The following is a 24,259-nucleotide window of genomic DNA, read 5'->3' as shown; positions in this document are numbered from 1 at the left end:
CTCATACCTACTCACACAATTTAGAGAAACAAAATACCATTAGGGATGAGGCAAACTGACTCACAGATAAAGGCAATACACAATTACGCAAAAAAGAATACATATGCAGGACCCATTGGCTGTCCATATGAGCATGCAAAGCCACTGAAACCATTAAAAGCATTTTTCTCTTTGGACACAATAACTCTGTCATGTAAACAAAAGAGGAGTTGTTTTCTGTGCACTCTTTTTTCCATTCCAGTATAAATTCTTGAAGTGACACAAATAATCAAGAAGCAGTGACAGTAAATGGAACTCCAACAGCCAAGAGAAATTTCTCAGTTTTCATCATCCAGGAGCACCTCTAAAAATAAGAATACTTCACAATTACATGGCAGCTAAGCCTAAAATTGCTGACACATGTTCATTTGGCATGCCTGAAACCCCTGACAACAGAAGTCAGTTTTTAAATTTAGCCTTTTGTTTGGCAATGTCTTAGAAATATGTACCAGATAAGAAGTAGCAGTCTAAATTTTGCTCTGACTTACAAAATCACTGCAGGGGGTCTGTGGGAGTGCAAGTCAGAGAAACGTTTGTACACAGGCATTATGACAAAGCTCTCAGCAGTTTGTTTCAATAGTCCATCGTGCACATGTTAACCTTTTAGAGCTCTAACAATACAGTACAGATTTTGGTGAAGAACAAGCAGTTTGTTTCTCATATATTATTAGAAGCTTATGATCAAATTGTATTAAAAAGACAAGAATTACAGGTGAATAGCCTAAGGACAAAGCTTTACATTTAGCTCAAATAACCCTGTTAGTGTACTGAGTCCCTGACGTAAGAGGGATCTCCCAAGACTCAGCTTTTAAGTTAGTTACACTGGTATCACCAGATGTCTAGAGCATACCATGAAGAGTAAACTGGGGAACAACCCAGTGTGAGAACTGCATGCAACCAACGTGGCCATGCAGCACAGGTAAATGTGATCCTTTGGAAGAAGACTGGCATGAACATTCCCAAGTCCTTGCACGTTACTGTGTCTGCCCACAGTACTGCATACATACTACTAAAAGATCTCCCTGTTTGGAGAGGTCTCCTGTTTAATGATGGCAGTCTGGATACAGGATTACTCCTTTCTATTTTCATGCTAATTGCTAAGAATCCCATATTCATTTCTAGGCCTAAATTGACAGCATTTAGATTTTACCAGGTAATTCTAATGAAGTGCAGAGAGATGGAAAACAGTGAAGTCAGAACAAGCTGGAGCGATACCACAGTTATTTGCCATGACTTCTTTTTGCTGTGACAATACAGTTTCACCTGGTCTCAAGACAAAAGTCACAGACATTTCTCCCCAGGCTCATCACCACTCCAAACCTGGACCCTGGGGAGGGAATGGACCCACACCACCATGCTTCTGCCAACAGGGAATTGCAAAATCATCTTCTACCTGCTTTAGTATCAACTTCAATTCCCTGCAGCTGCTCACGAGATGGACCTGAGCAGGAAGCACATCACAGTCAAGCAAACTGGCATAAATCACAACTCAAGTGTCAGTCAAACAGTTCAGTTCAAGGAGGCTGCATACTCCGATGATGGCTCTGTCGCAGAAACATAAAAAAGTCATCTCTCTATGTATTCCTGTACCTTTTATGCTGGTGCTGCTATGCGGGTGATAAACGTTCATTTAGGTTGCTCCAGAGGAAACACATACAAAGTATATGTGATGTTAAATTTGGCCATTATATTCTTATGAATAGAAAACATTCTAGGATGCTCTGACAATCGCTGCTAATTGAATGGTGCACATTTCTTTTAGTTTCTTCAGGAGAACAGTTTTAACAACGCAGTGCCACCATCGGCTGGATTCCTTTATGAGCTTCCCCATAAACTGGTAAGTGCATGTAGTTCATTTTCATGTTAAACTTTTCCCCCCTCCAGCTACAGACACAACCCTCAGATACAGCAAGTGCAGGATGAATATCTCCAACATAGCACTGCTGTGACCAACACCGCTGTCTTATTACCATTTCCAGCAGCTGCACAACTCAGAGGAAGCCAGAGATTACTGTGCTGCAGAAGAGAAAGCAAATAAATGAGCACAATGCTCATAAAAATCAGCACATACATCTCTCCGGTTGGTCTAATTTATAATGTGTGGAAATCTACCAACTAGAGTCCCCATCCAGAAGGCAGTATTGCTTAAACCTGTAATAAACCAGTTGTCCTCTGAGCAGGAATCCACCATGCAACCCAGGAACCTGATGTCAGGCAGGTGTTGTTATAAGAAAGGCCTCTCAAGAGGGGACCACCGAGGTGAGGACAGTCTGCAAGCTGACTCATTACTGATGTAAAATTAGAGAAGCCGTATAAAGCTCTTCCCCCTAAAGAGATTAGTAAGTAACAGATTCGTACTTAGGATACATGCCAGAAACATTCCCTTTGTGTTATGCTGCAGCAGGTTTTCAAAGATGCTCTCAAACAAAATGATCAAGGGGACAAATATTCATATTGGCACTGATATGCTTCTTGCATGTGTAAACAGTGACTGGATTATGCACAAACCTTCCCCTTTTGGATCTCTGGTTGCTATTGTGAATGCTCAATACCTTTGCTGTGCTTGCAACGTTTGAGATGAACCTAAGCCAAAGATTGGTCTCAGCCTACTGAAGTTCCTGGGGTTTCAAATCTGAGAGTTTGGCTCAAATCCATCTTTACACAATAGCACCAGCCTGCTAGAAAATTTGTTCCTCCATGTTTAAGCACTGCATGCTAAGGTTTATAGCCTGGTAATCAAACACAGTCTGTCCTTTGTTATTCAGTTCCTTGCTATTTCTTTTTTTGGCAGATTCAAAATAAGCTTCGACATCTAATTCTACCACAAATGCTTTCTCTGCTGGATATCCAGGTCCTACGAATCCTGCAGTATCTAATTAGAAAGAAGGGTTGTTACATAGAGGCATTCTGCAAAAATTTCAGTTCAAGTTGAAATGACTGTCTCTAGAAACAATCGTACAGTATTCGCATCCAGTCTGCCGCATGGAAATACCCCTCTCTTTCAACAAAAGACTACTGCCTGCTTATAAAGTTCTGAAGAAATCTGTTTTGGCCTCACGCACATAAAAATACTGTTGGCAAAGCACATGATACAATTTTCTACTTCCCTCTGACTCATCAGTAGGACAGCTGCCTTGTACAGAACCTTGGACCTGATAAGGAAACAGTCTTCATTAATATATGGAGTGCCACCTTGCCCCCAATACCTTAGGAGCCCAGCAAGCTTTGTGCTGTATATGACGGTGTCTTGTCTTACAAAGAACAAGTGAGGTATTTAGGAATTATTCTCAGTCACCAGATTGTCTACATATTTATTTCCAGGCAAAATAAAATAAAGGATAACCTAAGTTTGGTTTGGACAAGATAACAAAAGATGATTTTGTGCTCATCAAAAATACTCCACACGATACTCATGGAAGACAAACAGAACACAGGAATACTGCACCCAAAAATCCTTATGAAAACTAAAACCATCTTTATCTTATTATTAAAAACCAGAAAAAGCAAGACAGGGATGCAGGAAAACAAGAGGAAATAATTAAAAATATAAGCAAAGTGATGGTCAAGGCACTGATGCTTCTGGACACAGCTCCAGATGTAAGCTGGCCCTCAAACTGAAGGGGCAGAGAACAAAGGCCTTCTTCTGTGGTGATGCTCTCTATTAGTACATTCAGTCCTTAGAAATTAGTGCAGAGATCAGCTTAAAGATGTGTGTTCTCAGCTAAAACAGTTTGTACACATATAAAATATAGGTCACTGCTTGGGATAAACAATGAACTTCCAGAAAACAAAGTGTAACTCTTCTTTAATTTTTCATTTATCAGTTAATTCATACGCACTATAGCATACTATAGCTTTACACCAACCGAGGTATTCAGCTGCCAGAGCTCCTCTTGAAAACAGTGGATGCATTATGTACACATAAACAACATGTCTTCAATAAGAACATTAAACAACCTTAATTTGATAAATTTGCATCAGATTACTCTTCATAAACTCATGCCAGAGCAAAGCAGTTATTCTGCATGAATCCAACAATTAAAAGAATATAAAAGCCATTAAAAATGTATACCCTTACAATTGTCATCTCATGTTTAATACAGCTCAGCAAGTGCTTTAAGTTCAAGTAAATTCAACACATATGCATCCACCTGTGGATGTAAAAACCCCCTAAAATATCAGAAGATCCAGGAACACATGAAGAACCAAAACTACAATGCAAACACAGTATTTGAAGGCTCTCCTTCCAGGAAGTCACATTTACATAAAGCAGAAGCAACTCTCAACATACAAATAAAACAATATACACATAAAAATTAATCATGGTCACACAGCTCTTATCTCAGCATTCTAGGGTTTATTATTTAAATAAAGGTAATGTTCATAAAAGCATAGACGTATCTATCACATACATACTCCCTGTCCTGAAAGCTCAAGTCTCTGCCCATTTATAATGACAAGGTGTTTACTGTAGGGTTGGTGAGACCAAAAGCAACTGCACACAAATATGCTGCTGCTCATCCAAGTATCCTCTAAAAACAGCATCCCTTCGCCATCACACCACCAAGGACAGGAATTATGCAGGGCAAATGCACCAAATAATACAATCCTAATAAAATCCACAAAAAATGCATCTTTCTGGCACCTCACTGAAGGGAAAGCAAACACATGAGCAGTAAGAGTAGCCTGGGTGCTCAAAACATAGGTGTGCTTAACACCGTGCTTTAGCATATAAACTAATGGCAGAACCACATGACTGGCACTAGTTACACTGTGCACCCAAAACCAGCGCTGACTTTACAGAAGGCTTCTTACTCACATTGGAGGTTACAGTGCAGCTCTCACAGGCAACGCCTGCCAACCTGTTGTTTATTTTAACACCACTACTTCATATTTGCTGAGCATTTAACAGTCTTTTAAACCTCTGACAGAAAGGGACACCAATTCTAGTTAACATTTAAAACACATCAAGAGACCATGAAGAATGTACAGTTCTAGAAAGAATGAGCCTGATGAGGTTGTTTTTACAGAACTGGCTAACTCGTGATGCTTAACTCATTCACCAACCCTCCTGCTCACTGACAAATAACCCCAGCGTGCAGGCACTGGCACTCCCAACACTTTTGCCTTCCCCAGCATCAGACACAGCACCACCACATGGGACTGCTGCCAGGGCTCATGATGATGCAGAGCAGATGGGCTCATAACAGGCAGCAGGCTCTTCTCTTTCATACTTGGATTCATGCAAAATAACTATTGTAGCTGCGCTGTTAGCGATGTAGCTATAGTTTTAATTCACACGTGGAAAGGGTCTGTTCTCCAGACCGTGGGGGCAGGAGCCCCTGGTTTCTGTCTGGAAGGTGTCTGGTAGCACAGGTCATCCTTTGTTGGTATCACAGCCTTTATGGACCACAATCACAACTTCAGTCAAAAGCTCAGGACACTGATGAGTGAGAACATGCTCCTGATCATGTGGAAGTGGTTGATGTGATCTAAAACTTTCCTGATATTAAAAGCAGAATCCTATCAAATCTTTCAAAGAGTGGGTCAGCAGGACTTTGAAGAAGCCCTGTGGGTGGGAACAAGGTCTCCCCATGCATACTTCACAGCCTTGCTTCCCAGCTGGTCTGAGTGTACAGAGACGATAGGATCTCCCCACAGGAGACTGCACCTTACCAGCAAGGCTGTACAGCAAGCTAACAGTTACACCTCTGTCCTCTGGGTATAGGATTTTGTGTCCTGGCCTAACTTCTCCAGAAGAATGAAGCCCTGGGACACTGGTATAATAATATCCCTTGAGAATACAGCACAGCTGTAAAATCAGTCAGCCTCAAGAAGCCTGGAACAAATTCCAGGACAACAGAGGGCTTCCCGGCTGTCATTATACTGCATGTATCAACCAAGAAGCTTATGGGATGCAGGGATAAAATGCAGCCACTTTCGCTCCAAAGCTGGCAGCCTCTTCTGATGTTATGAGATTGCTTTAGCTCTCACAGGCTGGAGCCTCACTGCTCTCCTGTGCTTGTCTTATGCAGCAGGAAGCAGCACCTTATACCTACCCAACTGCACACTCCACTACATTACAGAGTATCACTAATATGCCGATAAATAAATACATCAATATACAAAATAAATGACTGACTGGCTCCAAGCATGTACTTGTTGTTCACACATATTAAAGCAACATTCAGAGGGGATCCACATCTTCACTCCTATTTTAAGAATGAGGACAGTGAAGCCCAAAGGAATGATTTCTCTTGCCTGTGGTCAGCCAGCAGCAGAGATGCAGCTAGGAACAGGGCCCAAGCTCATGTAAACAATTAGCCTAAATAAGCAAAAGAAATTACTTTAAATTGAAAGAGGGTAGATATAGATTAGATACTAGGAAGATGTTCTCTGAGGCTGGTGATGTACTGGAACCAGATGCCCAGAGAACCTGTGGTTGTCCCAACCCTGGCAGCGCTCAAAGCCAGGTTGGATGTGGCTTTGAGCAACCTGGTCTAGTGAAAGGTGTCCCTGCCCATGGCACGGGGTTGGGACTAGATGAGCTTTAAGGTACCTTCCACCCAGACCATTCTATAATTCTATGATTATAAACACAAACCATCAAAGCTCACTCTCCTCACTAGCCTAGCTTCTCAGGGGGACTATTTGAACCTCTCTAAATATGTTAAGGTTTGCATCATCTAATTGCAAAAGGCGTTGTATAAGCATTAGATTCAAGTTATGACATTCTTACAATAGAATGAAAAGTTGATCCAGTCAACACCAAAGTTAATAAAAATAAAAGAGAAGTAATGCAATAGCTATTTTTAAATCTCTGTCTGTCCCCTACTTACCAACTGGAGACACTCACCCACAGAAGCGGAACTGAAAAGCTTTCTCACCCCGTCTTGTTTTTCAGCAAGAACCCCCTCACATTACACAGCTGTTTGCTTAATACAACTTGTTCTTATAAAAGCTCATGAGGCCAAAAGGTTTCTGCTGTGCTTGTCTTCGTGTTTGACTAACCAGTCTGCATCATGTAATTCTCTACAGTGTTGGACAAATATGCATCATTATAATTAAATTAAAAAGGAAACTATGTGGGCTTTTGAGCCTTGCTCCTGGGTTAATTTTAAGGGACTATCTGAAGGGATAATGTTACAGATCACATGCAACTCTCTCTGCTGATGGGCCTGGAAAAACTGGACATAAAAACCCAAGCAAATAATTCAAAGCACATGTTCAAAGTTAAGTTATAACACAAACCAAAAACATTTTAAGGACTAAATGTATTTTGAACTCTCAACAATGGTTATCTTATGTATGGGAAACATTCAGCAGGCTAAATAAAATAGCTTATAGAAGCCCATACACGATGTGTAAGCTTTCCCTAGACATAAATACAACAGCATCTATCTCCATTTCCAGTTCCCTATCTGTAAAGTGGGACAATCTTGCAATGTCCATTTAAACTTCAGCAGCAGAAGCTTCATGTTGCTATAGGTTTGTGTAAGTCCTGACTCAGCCACTTTCTGATCTCCCCAGGTACTTTCAGGATCAGTCACTAGACAAGTATCACCAAGTTCATGGTTCCATGAGCTAGACAGTTGGGGTAGCATTTCTGTTACAATCATCAGATGTATCTGAAGGAAAGCCTGAGCTGCGGAAAATGATCATACTAAGGCCTGCCAGTGATCCAAGATACAAAGAGCTCCTGAAAAGCAGAGCAGACTTTCTGTAATTAAAAAAAAGGATGGAAAACCCCAGAAACAGTTCCTCCAAAGCACCAGCAGTAGACACTCCCATGACAAGACAGTCATTCAAAATAACTCCAAAATATGTAATTTATTCTTTTACCATTCACGACTGCACAATAAATCAATACATAAAGGCTGTAAGTAGCTTTAAAATTAACTTACCCGTTTCACTTGAATGCTCAGCAGGAAGATTTACTGAAAAACACTTCACTTCTGCCAAGAAAGCTTCAGCTCCTAGCATTCTGTATTACTTGTACTTCATTATCAAACTCAAATAACTGGGATATATGCTTTATTAGTAAATACTGGCATGATCTGGTTCTTAAATTTGGCTGTGGTCTGTTCCACATGAGCTGGTGACATACCACGGATCAGTCCATTAGAGGAAATAATGACTGCAATATGACCTTGTGAGATATTTTGCTGGGGACAGAATTAAATTTAAACACGAAAAAAGCAAGAGAGAGGGAGGAGAACAAAAAGCCCAAGTACGTTCTCTGGCTGTCTTCATAGGCTACTCTTTTAGTTCATTTAAAATAAGCTAGTTCTCCACAGCACAGATGTTGAGGCTGCATTATGTTACTGTACCCTCCCAGTATCTGTGGAGTTCCCATCAAAGTAGCGAAGCACCTGAGATTTACAGAGGGTTGCAAGCAGGGCCAGTGGCAAAGGCTCCAAGAGGCAGGATCGAACTGCTTTACTGGTAATGTGTTAACTAAAGACGTTGGTCAGGTATTTGTGGAAAAACTAGTGTTATTTAAATATCAAGAAAATCACTTCACTCGGCATATTTCACTGTCACCATGTTTAACAAAACACAGCAGGTTGAATAAATATTGAACGTCAAAAAAACCCCACCACACTTGAAACACAGCAACTGAAAATGATCCAGTCAAACATCTGTGATAACAGACCTAAGTACATGGCAGTTTCCAAGTGAGAAAACTCTAGGTGAAGACTGAAGAGAAATAACAACCACAAAATCCACTTGCACATGCATGCCCAAGCACTTGAAAATTTGCCCTAAAAGCATTCCCTATGTTAACCAGGTGTAATAAGTCTTTCTCAAAGTACTAAGCTGAAATTGCTTCCTTATTTTGGTAAAAACATGTACTGACCTTTTTACAACACCATTATAATTAAAAAAATGCAACTTATTATCACTAGTTTTCCTTCCAGTACTATCCACCCAAACAGACTGTCTCAGCAGTGGGGAGACAGACCACTGGCTCAGTGTGCCTGTGTAGGAGTTGGGCTTATCCCAACATAGGGGATTTTTTTCCCCAAAAAACCAGCCCTAGACATCAAAGCAAAACAAAATTTTCTTGGAATCGGTTAGAGAGACTAAATGTACCATACATTTAAAGTATGATCATTTGGAAGTACCTATTTTTTGAGAGCAGATTGGGTTTTTCGTATTTTTGTGATATTGTCCAGTGTATCGAAGGGCAGGAATGGTGCTCCAAGGCTTTAAAGTCCTCTTCCTTACATGTACAAAACAAAAAGCCAGATTCTACCCTCTGCATGACCCTTGTAAAGTCATGGGACCACAGTCACTGGTCACACAGCTACAACTGAAGGAATGATTTGTTTCATTCACTTCAATTGAAAAACATGGCGATCCACTTGCAAAGGAAACACTAAATCTCATGTGTCATTTAATGCACAGAAAATTTAAAACTTCCCTTGTTTTCCTTCCTGAGAGCCCAGCACACTCAAATTCAGATGGCTCTCACTCACCCACTTAAGCTTTCTATTTTGTCACATGAAGTTGGCAAACTGTGCTTGATCAAAGCAGCTGATGACAGAAGAGAAACTGAAGATATGCAGTCCTTGGGCATCACTTCTAAGCCAAGATATAGGTGCCATACAGGCACAGCTTCATTGTTTCCTGCTCCTAAGCATCTACTGCACTAATACATTTGCTTGCAAACAGAATGGGGATAGAGGAAGCAGAATATTCACTTCCTTCATCCTACACATAAAAACCCCACAAACTGAACAGCCTAAAGCTGAAAAAAACACAAGTCTTATGCCTGGCACTGATCAAGTGAAAAGGCTGTTTGTCTGTTATGAGGCCACAAAAACACAGGCAGATTTTTTTTTCTCTGGAACAATGGCACAGCAATGGGGCTGGTGCGTACAGAAAGTCTTACATCTCAAACATCCCCTTTGCTTACCGCAATGCCGGTGGTACAACAAAATGTTGCTGAAAAACAGGTATCACATGGTGATTTGGTAATTGTCAGCAACAAGCCAAATCTCTTCCAAGATTTCACACTTAAAATAGGAAAATATACCTTGCAAAAAATTTGGATTTTTCTATAGTAAAACCAGACAGAAACTTGAAATGCTCTGCTGACATAAATCACTCATATATATTCTATACATGGCAACACATTTACAGAACTGTCCCCTTTTTCAGGGCAACCTCAGGGTCAAAGCTTGTTTTCAATAACATCTCTGTTCCCTTCCATCGCAGGTGCAACAATCCTGGCACAGCTGTCTCCAGCCTCCACCCTCCTGAGGAATAAAGTGGGGTGTGTGTGGGTATGTGTGTGTGCATGGGTGGAAAATCCCATAAAACAAATTTTCAGACAGTCCCGCAGAGACATAAAAGATTTCAGGACATCTCACATTATGTATATGGAAATTTCCTCTCCTCCCCATCCTCCCCCTTTTGCTGTGTGTTGTTTACTGGGTGCCCGCTCATCTTCATGGTACAGTTTGGACGTTCAGTGAAAACAGATGATGAACCACTGTTTCATCCTGGCACAAAAAGCACAAGTAGCCATGAACTCTTTCTATAAACAAAAAGTTATACAACTCATTCTTACCTGCCTAGAGGCTAACAGTCTTAGTAGACCAATCATCCTGTGCTAAGATGTTAAAATCTAAAATACTGAGATCTGGTTTTAATTCTCTGTACTCTTGTCTTCCTAAGCTGCTGGGCTGGGCACGTTTCAGAGTCAGATAGTTCTTTAGGGTTCATGTACTTAAAAGAATTCACAGACAGAATTAATTAAATAAATAAAGAAATCAAGCGCTGTCAGTTAAAACAGCCCTTTACACGCAGAGTACCTTTCCAATGCATAAAGCCTCTTACAAATGTGCTCTTCAGAACCGAAGGCTAGAGAACAAAGTCCCAGAGGAGCTTTACCAGAGCTGCTTGTTCTGTAAACTGTCTCAGCAAGGACACACTTCTCCAAACAAAAGGAGAGTTAAGAAGTCTGGGTAGAAAAGCATCCATCTTTGGCATGTATTAATTTCTACAAAAGACGCAGGAAGACAGAGCATCTGATAATGTATTCTTGATAAAAAATTTTTGGCACCAGCACCCAAAATAGACATTTTTAGCCCCTGCCCCCCCTTTTTTTTTCTTATAAATAGGCTGATACAACTTCTAACTGGATGACAGAACCTCCCTGGTTTGCTAATACAGTGCAGAAGTCATCGCATTAATTGTTTTGATAACACACTCCTTTTTCATTAGACTCAAGTTTTACAGTTACTGATGTTGATTTTAAGGCATAACAGGATTATATTTGCCAGGACTGAGCTCCTGCTCATGCCTCAAGTTAGCATTTGAATTTCTTAAGAGGATTTTGCTCATGAAGCCAAACAGCAGTCTCACCCCACTCTTCTCCGTATCAGCTGGAGTCCTAAATCAGTCACTGAAGGGAGAGTTGAAAACTGATCATTTGCACTCACGTGCTGGCTGGCTGTATGAGAAGAACCTCCTTTCAAGAAAAATCATGCATAATTTAGATTTGGAAAACTGACACGGAAGTATAAGACAGCTCACAGCACAAAAAGAAATCCTGTGCTGATTTTCAGGATGAGTATCTGTTGTGGAGAGAAGTTACTCCTAATCTTCTTTCACATGGTTATTTACCATTTGTTGAGTACTTCCCATCTGTGAAGTGGTGTGGGATGCTTCTCTACTGGTCTCTGGCACTGCCCTCTTTTGAGTTGAATATAATTTTTCTCATTTTTACAGAAAATGTGTGGATTTTGTGGCTGTTTCTACAACCTGTGCTTGGTAACAAAGCTTTGCAGTTGGACAGAAAACTGCATATGCCGAAACCATCACTGCAAGACTATGTAGTATTTGACGTTTCCGTGAGACAGGTTCTCCAATCCAGCTGTCTGCTTAAATAACATGGAATGATGTTTCCATAATATTCACAAACCAGAGAGAATTGTCACACAAAGGTCTTTTCTTTAAAAAAAGTACCTATCAGCTGAACTTGTGCTGTAGTCAGTCACCATTTCCATCATAAAGTTCTACTTTTTTGTACTTACAAAATATGGTAATAAAATATCATGCCAAGATTAAACTTGGCTACAAGTTCTGTCCAGAAGTAACCTCAATTAATCTTTTCAGTTAGCAAGTAAATTGACTTAAGTAATTTTTAAATCACTTGAAACTGAAAGCAGTAAAGGTTCTGGTTCTCATCATTTTCTTGCAGTCACAGATTCCCAGTTTCAGTACTCCTTAACTGCTCAGCTAAAACAATTTGCAAGGTCTCCTTCTGAACCTCAATGTCCGGAGGCGGCTTTGTGCCATGGATGGGATTACATACGCTGCTTGCTGCCTCGCCTAAGCTAAAGAGAGTGAGGGTGAAGGGAGACATTATAGCTGGATTACTATGTGCTGTGCCGATCAGAGCTCAGAATATAATAAACTTGGGTGTTTCCCATTTGCACCAACTGAAGAAGCTGGCTGCAGGAACAGGGACTTCACAGCCTTGACAAGTGTATCTGAGACACATCATGGAATCACTGGAATATTTCCAAGCAACCATACAGAGGTACCTATATTCCTCATTCTACTCTTTCATGAACTGCTTATGGAGAATTAGATTACTAGAAATCAGTCTCACAAAGTGTTCTCAAACGCTGTATTTTAATGGAAGGACAGTTTACTCCAGTACTTGTTCAGTCATTTTTTGGAAAGTGAATCTAGTGGAGGTGTTCTTCAAAAGCTGTTTTTCTTTGCACTTAAATCTAAGTCCTGCCCATTCTCTGTACCATTAGAGATTTGCTGTCTGCAGCTGCTTAGAGGCTCTCACTTGCATTAGGATTCCACTACACTAGCATTATTCAACCCTTCACACCTTCCAGCCCTAAACCTGCATCTGAGCTCAACATCCATCAGGTTTCATCAGTGCATCCTAAGGGCAAATAGGTCTTTGCTAATGGATCCTACTGTGGGATGTGGTTTTCATCCATATTTGAAGTTGTTTTCCCATCTGCAGATTTCCAGCAACAAAGAGGGAAAATAAATTACTATTCTCAGTATTAGCCCCATTCTGGTTATTCATGCCTATGACACATGTCAAGACTTCTTGGGAGCACTATTTGTTTCTCTCAAGTCTCAGCTGCTGTCTTTTCCAGAACATTTCAAACCATACATATACTTCACAGTTCAGCTTTCCTGTGGCTACAATGTGTTAGCAATTAATGCATAATAAACAAACAGACAATTGTTCCATTTCCAGGGAATGAAATCTCTGAGGATATAAAATGGAATATAAACTATCCATCCTTCCCCATATCCTAGAAGTTAAAAATAGAGCAAGCAATTAACTCCCCAAACACACTACATGGTTCACGCCATAGTTAAACAGACACTTCAATGTGGTATATACTTTTACTGCTCCTAAATCCCGTCTTCTCCTTACTGTTAAATATTCACTTCCTGCTTCTCTGTGGTGCTACCACAAGAGTTTAAGCAACCCTGGGACAAGGTGGGCCAAAGAGCTGTGTCTACCAAACCTAAGCTTCTTTTTACTTAGCTTAACTTTTGGCTGGGTCAGCCCCCTTAATGTGACTCATTGTGGTACCACATAAATGCCAAATGAGGAGAGGGTGAGATGAGGTGATGATTGCATAAGCTGGTGTGACTGCCAAAGAAATGCTCATGTAACCACAGCTCCAGTCCAGTCTTATTCCTGGGGGCAGAAATGTGAGAGGGAGCCTGCTTTCTCCGCCAGCTTGTTCTCTGTCGCGCCCCTTTGGCAGTGGCAGCCTCCCAAGTCCTCAAGGTCTGGAGCAGCTTCCTGGGTAGCAGGATTGCTAAGAGGTGCTGGGAAAACCCCAGCAATGCAGCACTAATGATGAGTGCTTGTAACAGAACAAGCAAATATAACCAAAAGATGTTGCTCTAATCTAATGCGAAGTAAGTGAAGTTTCTTTTTTGTCACTGCTTCCCCTGTTCAAAGGCTGAAGGAGGAGGCTATAGAGTTGAGAAAATGTACCCTGAGAAGATGAGGAAGAGAACAAAACTAAAAATTCTTAACAGATCATTACACTTTCATTTGCAATTCCCTTCCCCAGGCAGATCCTATCTCAACAGCCAGAGGTCACTAAAAGATAAGGCTTTTCCTGGAGCCTGCAGTGAACTTCAGTATCAAACACAGCTCACTGGCTTGCAGTTTGCATCTCTTTCAAGCTCTGCACTGCCCTTTGTTCTGCACGAGACATAATTTTGGAAAGCCAAGAAGCCAAGAGAGACTTGGGGGCAGCCCAAATGGCTTGATAAATACTGACTTAATGAAGTGCATCTGCCTACTTGACTTTCTAAAATGTCACTAAGGCACCCATATTTACATTCATTGCAATATTCCGTTTCATTCCTACCTGTTACAAAGATGCTACTCTCAATATGGCTTGTGTTACAAGAAGGAAAGTGTAACTGGTTGAACAGACTCTAAAATCACCTTGCTCCCAAAAAGGTATCTCAAAGGAGCAAGATACTGCTTGCAGCACACTGATACTGGACTGACCACTCCTTATAGAAGACTACTCCTCTTATTTAATGATACTTCACAGGGTCAAGGAAATGCAAGTTTAATACAACAAATCTAGAGTTTTCTGTTTTATCTACATGCTACATTTATCTACATTTCAGGAGGACCAGAAGAATTCCTTGGATGGATAAGGAGCTGTTGAAAATTTGAAGGAAAAAAGAGGCTTATAAAAGGTGGAAGCAAGGACTGGTGGCCTGGGAATAATACAAGGATGTTGTCCAGGAAGCTAGGGACCAGGTTAGGAAAGCTAAGGCCCAGTTAGAATTCAACTTGGCTAGCAATATGAAAGATAACAGGTAGGGATTCTGTAAGTACGTAGCAATTAAAAGACAGATTAGGGGCAACGTAGGCCCCCTCTGGAATCTATTGGGAGAATTGGCTACCCTGGATTTGGAGAAGGCTGAGGTTCTTAATGACTTCTTCGCCTCAGTCTTCACTGACAAATGCTCTGACCGCACCACCCAAGTCTTGGAAGGCAGATGCAGGGACTGTGAGAATGACGACCTTGGGCCCACTGTAGGAGAGGATCTGGTTCGAGACCATCTTAAGTACCTGAACATACCCAAGTCCATGGGACCTGATGAAATCCATCCGCAGGTCCTGAAGGAGCTAGCAAATGAAGTTGCTAAGCCACTGTTCATAATGTTTGAAAAATCATGGCAGTCAGGTGAAGTTCCTGACGACTGGAAAAAGGGAAATATAACCCCCATTTTCAAGAAGGGGGAAATGGATGACCCAGGGAGCTAAAGATCAGTCAGTGTCACCTCTGTGCCTGGCAAAATCTTGGGAGCAGGTTCTCCTGGAAGGCATGCTAAGGCACATGAAAAACAACAAGGTGCTTGGTGACAGCCAGCATGGCTTCACTAAGGGGAAATCCTGCCTGACCAATTTGGTGGCCTTCTATGATGGGGCTACGGAGCTGATGGACAGGGGTAGAGCAGTTGATGTCATCTACCTGGACTTGTGCAAAGCGTTCAACACTGCCCCACATGACATCCTTGTCTCTAAATTGGAGAGACATCAATTTGATGAATGGACCACTCGGTGGGTAAAGAACTGGCTGGATGGCCGCACGCAAAGGGTTGTGGTCAATGGCTCAAAGTCCGGCTGGAGACCAGTTACGAGTGCTGTCCCTCAGGGATTGGTGTTGGGACCGGTCTTGTTCAACATCTTTGTTGCTGACATGGACAGTGGGATTGAGCGTGCCCTCAGCAAGTTTGCTGATGACACCAAGCTGTGTGGTTTGGTTGATACGCTGGAGGGAAGGAATGCCATCCAGAGGGACCTTGACACGCTTGTGAGGTGGGCTGATGTCAACCTTATGAAGTTTAACCATGCCAAGTGCAAGGTCCTACACCTGGGTCAGAGCAATCCCAGACACAGCTACAGGTTGGGCAGAGAAGAGATTCAGAGCAGCCCTGTGGAGAAGGACTTGAGGGTGCTGGTCGATGAGAAAATGAAGATGAGCCGACGATGTGCACTCGCAGCCCAGAAAGCCAACCATATCCTGGGCTGCATCAAAAGGAGCATGACCAGCAGGTCAAAGGAGGTGATCCTGCCCCTCTACTCTGGAGAAGAGAAGGCTGCGTGAAGACCTCATAGCAGCCTTCCAGTATCTGAAGGGGGGTTATAGGGATGCTGGGGATGGACTATTCATTAGGGACTGTAGTGATAGGACAAGGGGTAGTGGGTTAAAACTTAAACAGGGGAAGTTTAGATTGGATATAAGGAAGAAGTTCTTTACCGTGAGGGTGGTGAGGCACTGGAATGGGTTGCCCAGGGAAGCTGTGAATGCTCCATTCCTGGCAGTGTTCAAGGCCAGGTTGGACAGAGCCTTGGGTGACATGGTTTAGTAATGTGAGGTGTCCCTGCCATGGCAGGGGGTTGGAAATAGGTGACCTTAAGGTCCTTTCCAACCCTAACTATTCTATGATTCTATGCTCTACAGACTGACAAAATTACTAGTATACTAACTAAATATGCTTCACTGGTTATATCATGTGGCACTTAGGGACATAGTTTAGTGCTGGACTTGGCAGTGCTGTGTTAACTGCTAGACTTGATAATCTTAAAGGTCTTTTTCAACCTAAATGATCCTATGATTCTACGAGCTCTAAACCAAAACTACTCAAAAACTAGGACCTATATTACGATGCCACTTGCTTTACACTACATTTATTTAAAAGCTATAAAACTGCAGCAGACCTCTTAAAAATCTGTTCTATGATGATCTGATGAGAGATGACATACATACAACTATATGTCTATGCTTGATTCAGAAGCAGAATTATTTGGTTTATAGTTTGTGAGATGTTCAGCTGGCCAAAAAGTGGCACTGTATATGTAACCATACCAACTTTGTAAAGGAAAACTCGCACAGTGTGCTCCATATAGTTAGGAGCAATTACACACTGTTCTTACTAGTACTTGCTTGGAACAGTTGTAACTACACACACTCTCCAGTTCCTTAAAAGCACCTTTCTACATCCAGCCTGCCTCCGAACCTTAAGGAGTGCAGCTAAGCAGGCTACCCTGGCTCTAAACAGGCTGGAAAAACATTCAGCTGCCCATATACAGCACAGGTACAGGCCTTCTGTGTCAATCTGACAACTCCAAAAGACTCAGGTAGTGAAAAAAATTAGCATTATAAATACTATTATTTGAACTTCTCTTTCCACTGGCTACAGATGAATTCAGTGTAAAAGAAAAATGCACAGTTAAAACTGGAAAAAACAGAGTTGGTTTTTAAAAAAGTGCTCTGTATTGTCTAGTCCTGCGTTAGTTTGAGCAGGTTAAGCCCCATAACTGAGCACTTTTGGAAGTCAAAACATGACTGTTCACTGAGGTTACTTTAAGGAAGATGGTATATACATTAAAAAGCATTACATGCTACATAACAGAAACAGAGGTTGTGCTCTTTTGCAAGTCTCGTGGTACGAAACTCAGCTGTTTTGCTCTGCACAGGTTCCCCTAACTGTTCACTTGGTTTTAATCCATCTGGATTTTCACCACAGAATTTTGCTTTGAGTTTCCAATTTGAATATATGAAAGCTCTGCCAAAACCACATCACATTTAAACCACAGGAAATCATGAATTTGGCACTGTTTTGACATGGAAGCTGTAAACAGTGTGCAGGTTCACTCAAAACTGGATCACTGTCTTTTGAGTTATGAAACATAACAAAACTTCCAGCAAACGAGGTCAGAATTATGAATTATTAAAGCAAGGAGGAATTATGTGATTTTTGCATGGATCAGGACTTTGTTGTATTTTCCCCCAGCTTTTTTTTCCTTTACTTATAAACATACTATGTGGAAGAATAAAAAGAGAAGTTGGGTTTTCTCCTTTCCAAGTTTGAGTTAAAACAGGATTTAGCTAATTCTCGTAGCTCTAACACACATGTACCCTATTAAAGACAAGGGTAGTTTCCTACTGTCAGCTTTGAGGCTGAACAACTGTAAAAGCCAGAGTTGTACTGAACACAGAAATATGGTTTAGTTTTATGTGTGAAATGATAGGTAGTCAACTTACAGCTAACTTATACCATTGCTACAGGATCAAGCCTCCTGTTTAAAATCCACGTTTTCAGCTGCCAGACACTAGATTTTTTCCCCCAGGATTCCCGTTAGCAAACCGCAAGGAATTTTTATGAAAATGGGAAAGTCTAAAGTATGATTTTTGCCTTCAAAATAAACACTGCCCTAAAGAAACACATATTTGTAAAGAAGTCACAAGTTCATTGAGGATGAAAGGAAAACAATCTAGATTTCCAGGCCAAGCCTGAAAACAATCCAGATTCCAAACCTACCCAACCCAGGAGGAGTTTGGATGCAGAGCTTCCTGAAGGTGGTTTGACTAAAGTCAAACAATAGGATGCAAAATATAGTCATGCAAAAGAAGACTTCTATTATTGCACTGGCTGCACAAAAATGCAGTGTAACCTTGCTGAATTTCATTTTTACCAGATTTTTAAACCCATCATTTTGAACATCACAAAAACTGTGCAGGGATCCGTCACACAGAACTATACATTAGACATATCTGACCTGTCATAGAGTTTTCAGATGTACATAGTTGCTCTCGCAGCTTTTCCACGTCGTCTGGATGAACCTGTTCGTACAAAGTGCTGCCAAACCATTCAGACTGTGGCTGGTTCAGCACAGGAGTCACAGAATCTGATACATAGATCACTCTTCCCGTCTCAGCTGCAACTACAAACAGGAACCCATCTGCAGCCTCCAGGATAAGATGTTTCAGTTCCTTCCAAAGAAAGGATTTGATTAGAATGCCAGCAAGACAAGGGGATTAAACAACACATCTGTCACTGCCAAAGAATATTGTTTTCTTGTGATCGTAGTAGCTGATCACAACCTAGGCAGAAATTTTCACTGTAGTATTAACAGAACAGCACAACCAAACTTGCAGCAAGCCATAAATTGCTGATCTTAATAACAAACAACACTTTGTTTTTCTTGATTGCCTTTCATCTGGTGATCTCAGCGCACTTCAAGAAAATCAAGTAAATAAAACTCACTACATATTGTGTGATGGGCATCTAACATTAAAAAATAAAAAGTTATTTCAGTGTACAAACAGAGGAAATGAACAGCTATAACTCATATGGCAAACTCATCCTTTCATTAAACGTCCTGAATAAATTAATTGGAAAGAAACCAACAAGTCATTCTGGTTTGTGTCATGTCATCCATTCTCCTCCTCCGTATGAGCTCTGTTTGTAAATTAAAGTCTCTGGATAAAAGGCATTAAGTGGAAATGGGGATGGGAAACCTCAGCCTCCCCTCCTATTAGCGGGCCCAAGCCACTACACAAAGTTGTATCACTTCTTGGTTTTTTATTCCAGCCTGTGAATGTGAAACCTCAGAGATGCAAAGGGTCTAGTACACCCTGTCTTTGGTGTTTTCTTTACATAGTCCCCTGCTCATCATCCTGGGTACTTCTGTCCTGAGACAGATATCTGACAGACCCACACATCCACCTGAGACACAGCAACTAGTGCCCTGACCCCACCTGAGCTCTGGAAGGGGGACCATAGTCCTTTAAAGCAAGGTACTCCCCTCACTTTCAGACACTGGATTTAGGCACGCAAACCCTTGAATTGCACATCTAAACAGTTGTTTGCATGCATCACACAGAAACACCACCTTTGCTTAACAGAGCTTAAAAGCCTCTCAGGGGAAAGGATCATAAGTACCACTCCAATTCCTGAGAAACAAGCTTGAACAGCCTTTGCTTGGTGGCTCCAGTAACCACCAGAGCTTAACATACTGCATCTGGAACTCAGAGGGCTTTGGACAAGCTGAGTCCAATTCCAGGATAGACTGCTCAGCATGGCTACTGTGCACGTGGTAGATATTAGCTAATAAAGTGAGGATCAAAGTCTGGTAAATTCTACTAAAGGAATGGGTAACTCATCTCAAGAAACACTTAACAGCCTGTCAACTTCTCTGCTTTACTCTAACGAAAGCACAAAGAAGCACCGGCTAAATAAAAACCTGACTGCATAGCTGCCTGCACTATACAGAGGATAATGAGACCTGGTTTTGCATACATTATTAACAAAGATGAAGATAAACTCTGTCATTCTGCAGGATTCAAAACCCAAAGAGTTGCAATGAGAAGTGACTAGGGCACCCTACCAAGAACCAGCTGAATGGCACAGTCCTTCCAGAAACACACTGCAGGAAAGCCAGGATAAGTAGAGATGTGATCACTAAAAGGTCAGCAGCAGCTGCTGTTTCTCTAATAGAAGGAAGTATTGCCTTTAGCCATAACTTACATGTGTAAGTGCTTAAATGGTTTCAGACCATGAAAACGCACAATTACACCCACAGGACTTCAAAAACAATGAAAGTGGTAGAAATTGTCAGTGCACTCAGTTAAACAGTTTTCCTTCGAGCACTGGGTGCATCTTCCTTCTTCCATCCAAAATGTAACCTCAGCCAGTACAGATGGGATTCATCTCTGCCCAGTTCAGCTGCTGGGAATTTAGGCGTTAAGACTAAACAATGTTTTTAACCTCCCTCTAAACCCAGGAGGGAAAGGCAGGTCTTTCCAGATTAATTTCTAACCTATTTTAGAGGACCTTTGTTAGCATGGGAAAAACCCAGTTCTGGGGGTGAAAATTCCTTTCCGGTGATGAGAAGCACCAAATTACTTGCTTTTCAGATGGACAGTCCTCAACAAGAACATGCATTTTGCTACATCTAGGAGAAAGATTGGACATATAGCTAAAATCAAGTCCAAACAGTCACAAACACCTTGAATACATAGCTTGTACCAGTTACTACACAACAGCAAAGGATCAAGCTGATGTTTGCTCAACGTTTCCTTACGTCTCTTAAGACCACAAACCAGAGAAAACAGGTACTTGTGAAAAATCTACCTGTTCTGTAAGGAATGAAGGCTTGTAAGCTCCATCAGTAGATTTGTTCCCAGTGCCTCTCATTGATTTCATGTGTGAAACAGCCATCCGAAGAATCGTCAACTTGTCAGGCTTACGAGCCAATGCACTACAAGTGGGGACCATATCAGACAGTTCGGTGATGTACTGTGTCATCTTGTTTCTTCTGCGTCTCTCAATTTCACTATGATTCTCCCTGAACATTTAAAGAAACACCAAACGAACAGAAAAGCAGACATGATAAGAATTTCAATTGGAGGTAATGAACCCTAGTACTTCATATTTGTTTTGCTGTTTTCAGCCCAGGAGAGCGAAGTGCTTTACAAAACTAAGCACCATTATCCCTCAGTTTCTAGACAGAAAATCCAGGCCATAGAAGGACCCATAGCTCTGAGAAGAACCCCTATTTCTAGCTTTTGGCTTGTGGCCTTACTCTCTTAACCGGTTTAACCTCCTTTGGTTTAAGGAGAAAAAAAGAAAAGAAATAGAAAGATGTGAAGAACTGTCAACTGTCAAGTCCAGCCAAACTCCCAAATTTTCTGGGATGTATCTCACAGCTTCCTTGTTCAAGGTGTTGGATCTGCTTATAAAAGGTCTTGTTTTAAGGAAACACAACAGCTGGATCAGGTCAGGTCTTACAAAAGTCCCCATTCAGTGACAACACAGATCTCCAGTCCTGTAATGCCAAGTGGGACATCCTGCACCCCTGTAGGGAGACACGACATGCCTGCAGGATCAGACTGCAGGACTGGGACCATATATGGTAAAACAGTACATACAAAAAAAAATCCCAGTAAATAAATGAGTATGAAAGACAGCAAATAAACATCTGGCTTGTCAGACACAGATCAGAATTTATGTTCAAGAACACTCTAGCACACCAGGGAAATAACAATGACAGTACTTGGTGCTGCCCCACTTTGGGACGAGCTCCAGTGTTCTCATCCTTTATAGGAAACATATGACTGACATGGTGAGTCAACTTTGAGAGTTCTCAAAATGAACAGTTACCAAAATCTTTCAGAACTGAAGATCTGAGAATTCAGTTTTCCCCTACTGTAAATCACCATTGTTTGATCGCTATTAAGGAACTACACCAATACATATATCTGAAATGGTCCAAATGGACCTAGAATACTTCAGTGCCTAGCACTTATTTTTTCCCATACTGTACCTGTCTGATGGCAGCTAAATACAAGTACACAACAGGTACATGATGCTTCAGATGTCAAAGCAGCATCTTCAGTGAGCTCTGTATGGCATTTTCTTGTGAAAGTTGATCACTTGGAGAAGTCCAGCAGCATTGACCAGTATGATAACACAACAGTAAAAGAAACTGCAACATTATTTGGAGCTGACTGTTATGAAGACTGATTATGAAAGTAGAACGTAGGCTTGGCACACTTTCTGGCTACTTTTAATAATGGAGTCTTTTCTTAAAATGCACGGAGGAATCTAAGTCATAGTATGCTGCTTCTTAAAATACAGGAATGCATGGGCTTGTCCTGCTCTAAAATGTGTACCCTCATGTTATATGCATGAGGCATTGTTTCCAGAAATGCCACTTGTTAAGGCTACTAGCACAGTTGTTTGTTATTACTCCTGATGCCTATGGTTACTATTTGATTCAGGAAATCCAACTATGGGTCCCTGCAATGATAGCCCGTGGCTGGTCAGCAAATTACAGCCAGTTCCTTGGTGAAGGTCACTACTTATCTAATACACTGTAATAGTGAACCTTTCCACTTCAAATGGCCGATAAACAGCCTTTGTGTAGGTTTTCACAGATGTAGAAGAGAACAGTGCCTATGGGAGCCACACTTTATACAAATACACAAGCAGAACAGCTTGTGTGACAGTGCACATGGATGTAACAGCACAAGTGCACAGCTCATCATACACATGGAGATAAATACAGACAAGTGGAAGAAAAATGCATTTTTACAGGATGAAAGTTTGCTCTAAGTTCAGCATTTTCACAGAAATGGTGACCAAGAGAGACAAAGAACATACATGTTCAACATATATTTTACATTTATAAGTACATATTACATTGTCTGCCACTGAAGTATTTTAATAACCCTGAACATTGAAAACAACCAAAATAAAGAACAAAGAGGTTGCAAAACTTCCTGAGAAGAATATCCAATAATCCATTTCATTTATGTTCATAAAAGCTGAAAAGTAACAATATGTTCATCAACTGGCCATGTTCAAGCAAACAAAACCCTGAAACTTTACTGAAATTGCTTCACATTTAAACCCTTAAAAGAGAAAGAGGGGCTGTGCTCCTCTTGCAAAAGTGCCTGCCATGGGAACCCTGGCACTCACGAACACATCTACAGAATGCTGTCCTAATTCTGTCACTACTAGCTTTACTTTTATATGGAAATTTTGGAGGGACATAATCTCGGTAGAGTGTGGGAGCTGATCCAAACCCACTTAAGTCCAAGGTTACTATTTTTGATTTCAAACATGTTTGGATCAGCCAACCCTCCTGACTTCTGATCAGTCAGGATAGGATCATATAAAATAAAAATGGGGGCAAACCATATTTGATTTTCCCTTTTCCTACCATGCCATCCTTTCTGTGTCAGCAATACTTTGATCATTGTCCCACCTACAAACAAAATAACCAGCTCTCTAAGCTAATGCGCACGTACTGAGATTCTCTGGACACGAACATCCCCCTCTTTTCTCTCAGCAGAAGAGCTCTACAGAACACGCCTACCTTGCGAACTTTTCCTTATCACCAGAGATTTGATCACCATCATACCTAGAAACAAAAGACAGTAAGTAAATCCACAAGGCTTATGCACCACATGACATTCAACACACAGCAGAAAGCAGAGGTTCACAACTGCAAACTATTACAAATAACAGCAAGAAAAATGAGGGCATGAGAATGATAAAGCAAAGAAAACATAGTCTGATGAAACTTCCAAGCCATGCTGATTCAAAAGCTTCATTTATATATTTAAAAAAGTTGGAGACACATTTCACTGGATTTATGCAAACACTTTGACATACACTCATTGCTTGGGAAACTTAACAACCAGCACCATTACAGAGAACACCACTGAGCTCTGATTTACAGCAGTCCATGAAATATTCACTGCCGTTTGGAAGTGAAGGAGCTGTATGTTTTCCAGATTGCAACCACAACTCACTCCATTCAGCAGAGGGCACTGATGGTCTACAGATAACATGGGAGGGCAGAGACACACGTTTAAGTGCAATG

The 24,259-nt window shown here is 41.2% G+C and overlaps 1 protein-coding gene across 5 annotated transcripts in view; it reads right to left on the bottom strand.

The window, feature by feature from the left end:
- The window catches only part of ARNT2 (aryl hydrocarbon receptor nuclear translocator 2), a 101,159-nt gene that overhangs the window by 42,271 nt on the left and 34,629 nt on the right, over positions 1-24,259 (bottom strand). For 4 of the 5 annotated variants that reach the window (XM_061371372.1, XM_061371375.1, XM_061371376.1 and 1 more), the window contains exons 4-6: positions 23,750-23,794; positions 21,001-21,214; positions 18,644-18,857 (exon numbers count right to left, since the gene is read on the bottom strand). In XM_061371372.1, the coding sequence (XP_061227356.1) occupies positions 18,644-18,857; positions 21,001-21,214; positions 23,750-23,794 (473 nt within the window). The remainder of the gene's footprint in view (positions 1-18,643; positions 18,858-21,000; positions 21,215-23,749; positions 23,795-24,259) is intronic. The other variant, XM_061371377.1, reaches the window with a different exon arrangement.

This window comes from Neopsephotus bourkii, unplaced genomic scaffold, assembly GCF_033783945.1.
Source record: "Neopsephotus bourkii isolate Nb327-2 ecotype Australia unplaced genomic scaffold, CSIRO-AGI_Nbou_v1 NB_1572, whole genome shotgun sequence".
In the NCBI taxonomy this organism is placed as follows: Eukaryota; Metazoa; Chordata; class Aves; order Psittaciformes; family Psittacidae; genus Neopsephotus; species Neopsephotus bourkii.
The sequence above is the reverse complement of the archived record's forward strand: the minus strand, read 5'-3'. Positions and strand labels throughout refer to the sequence as shown.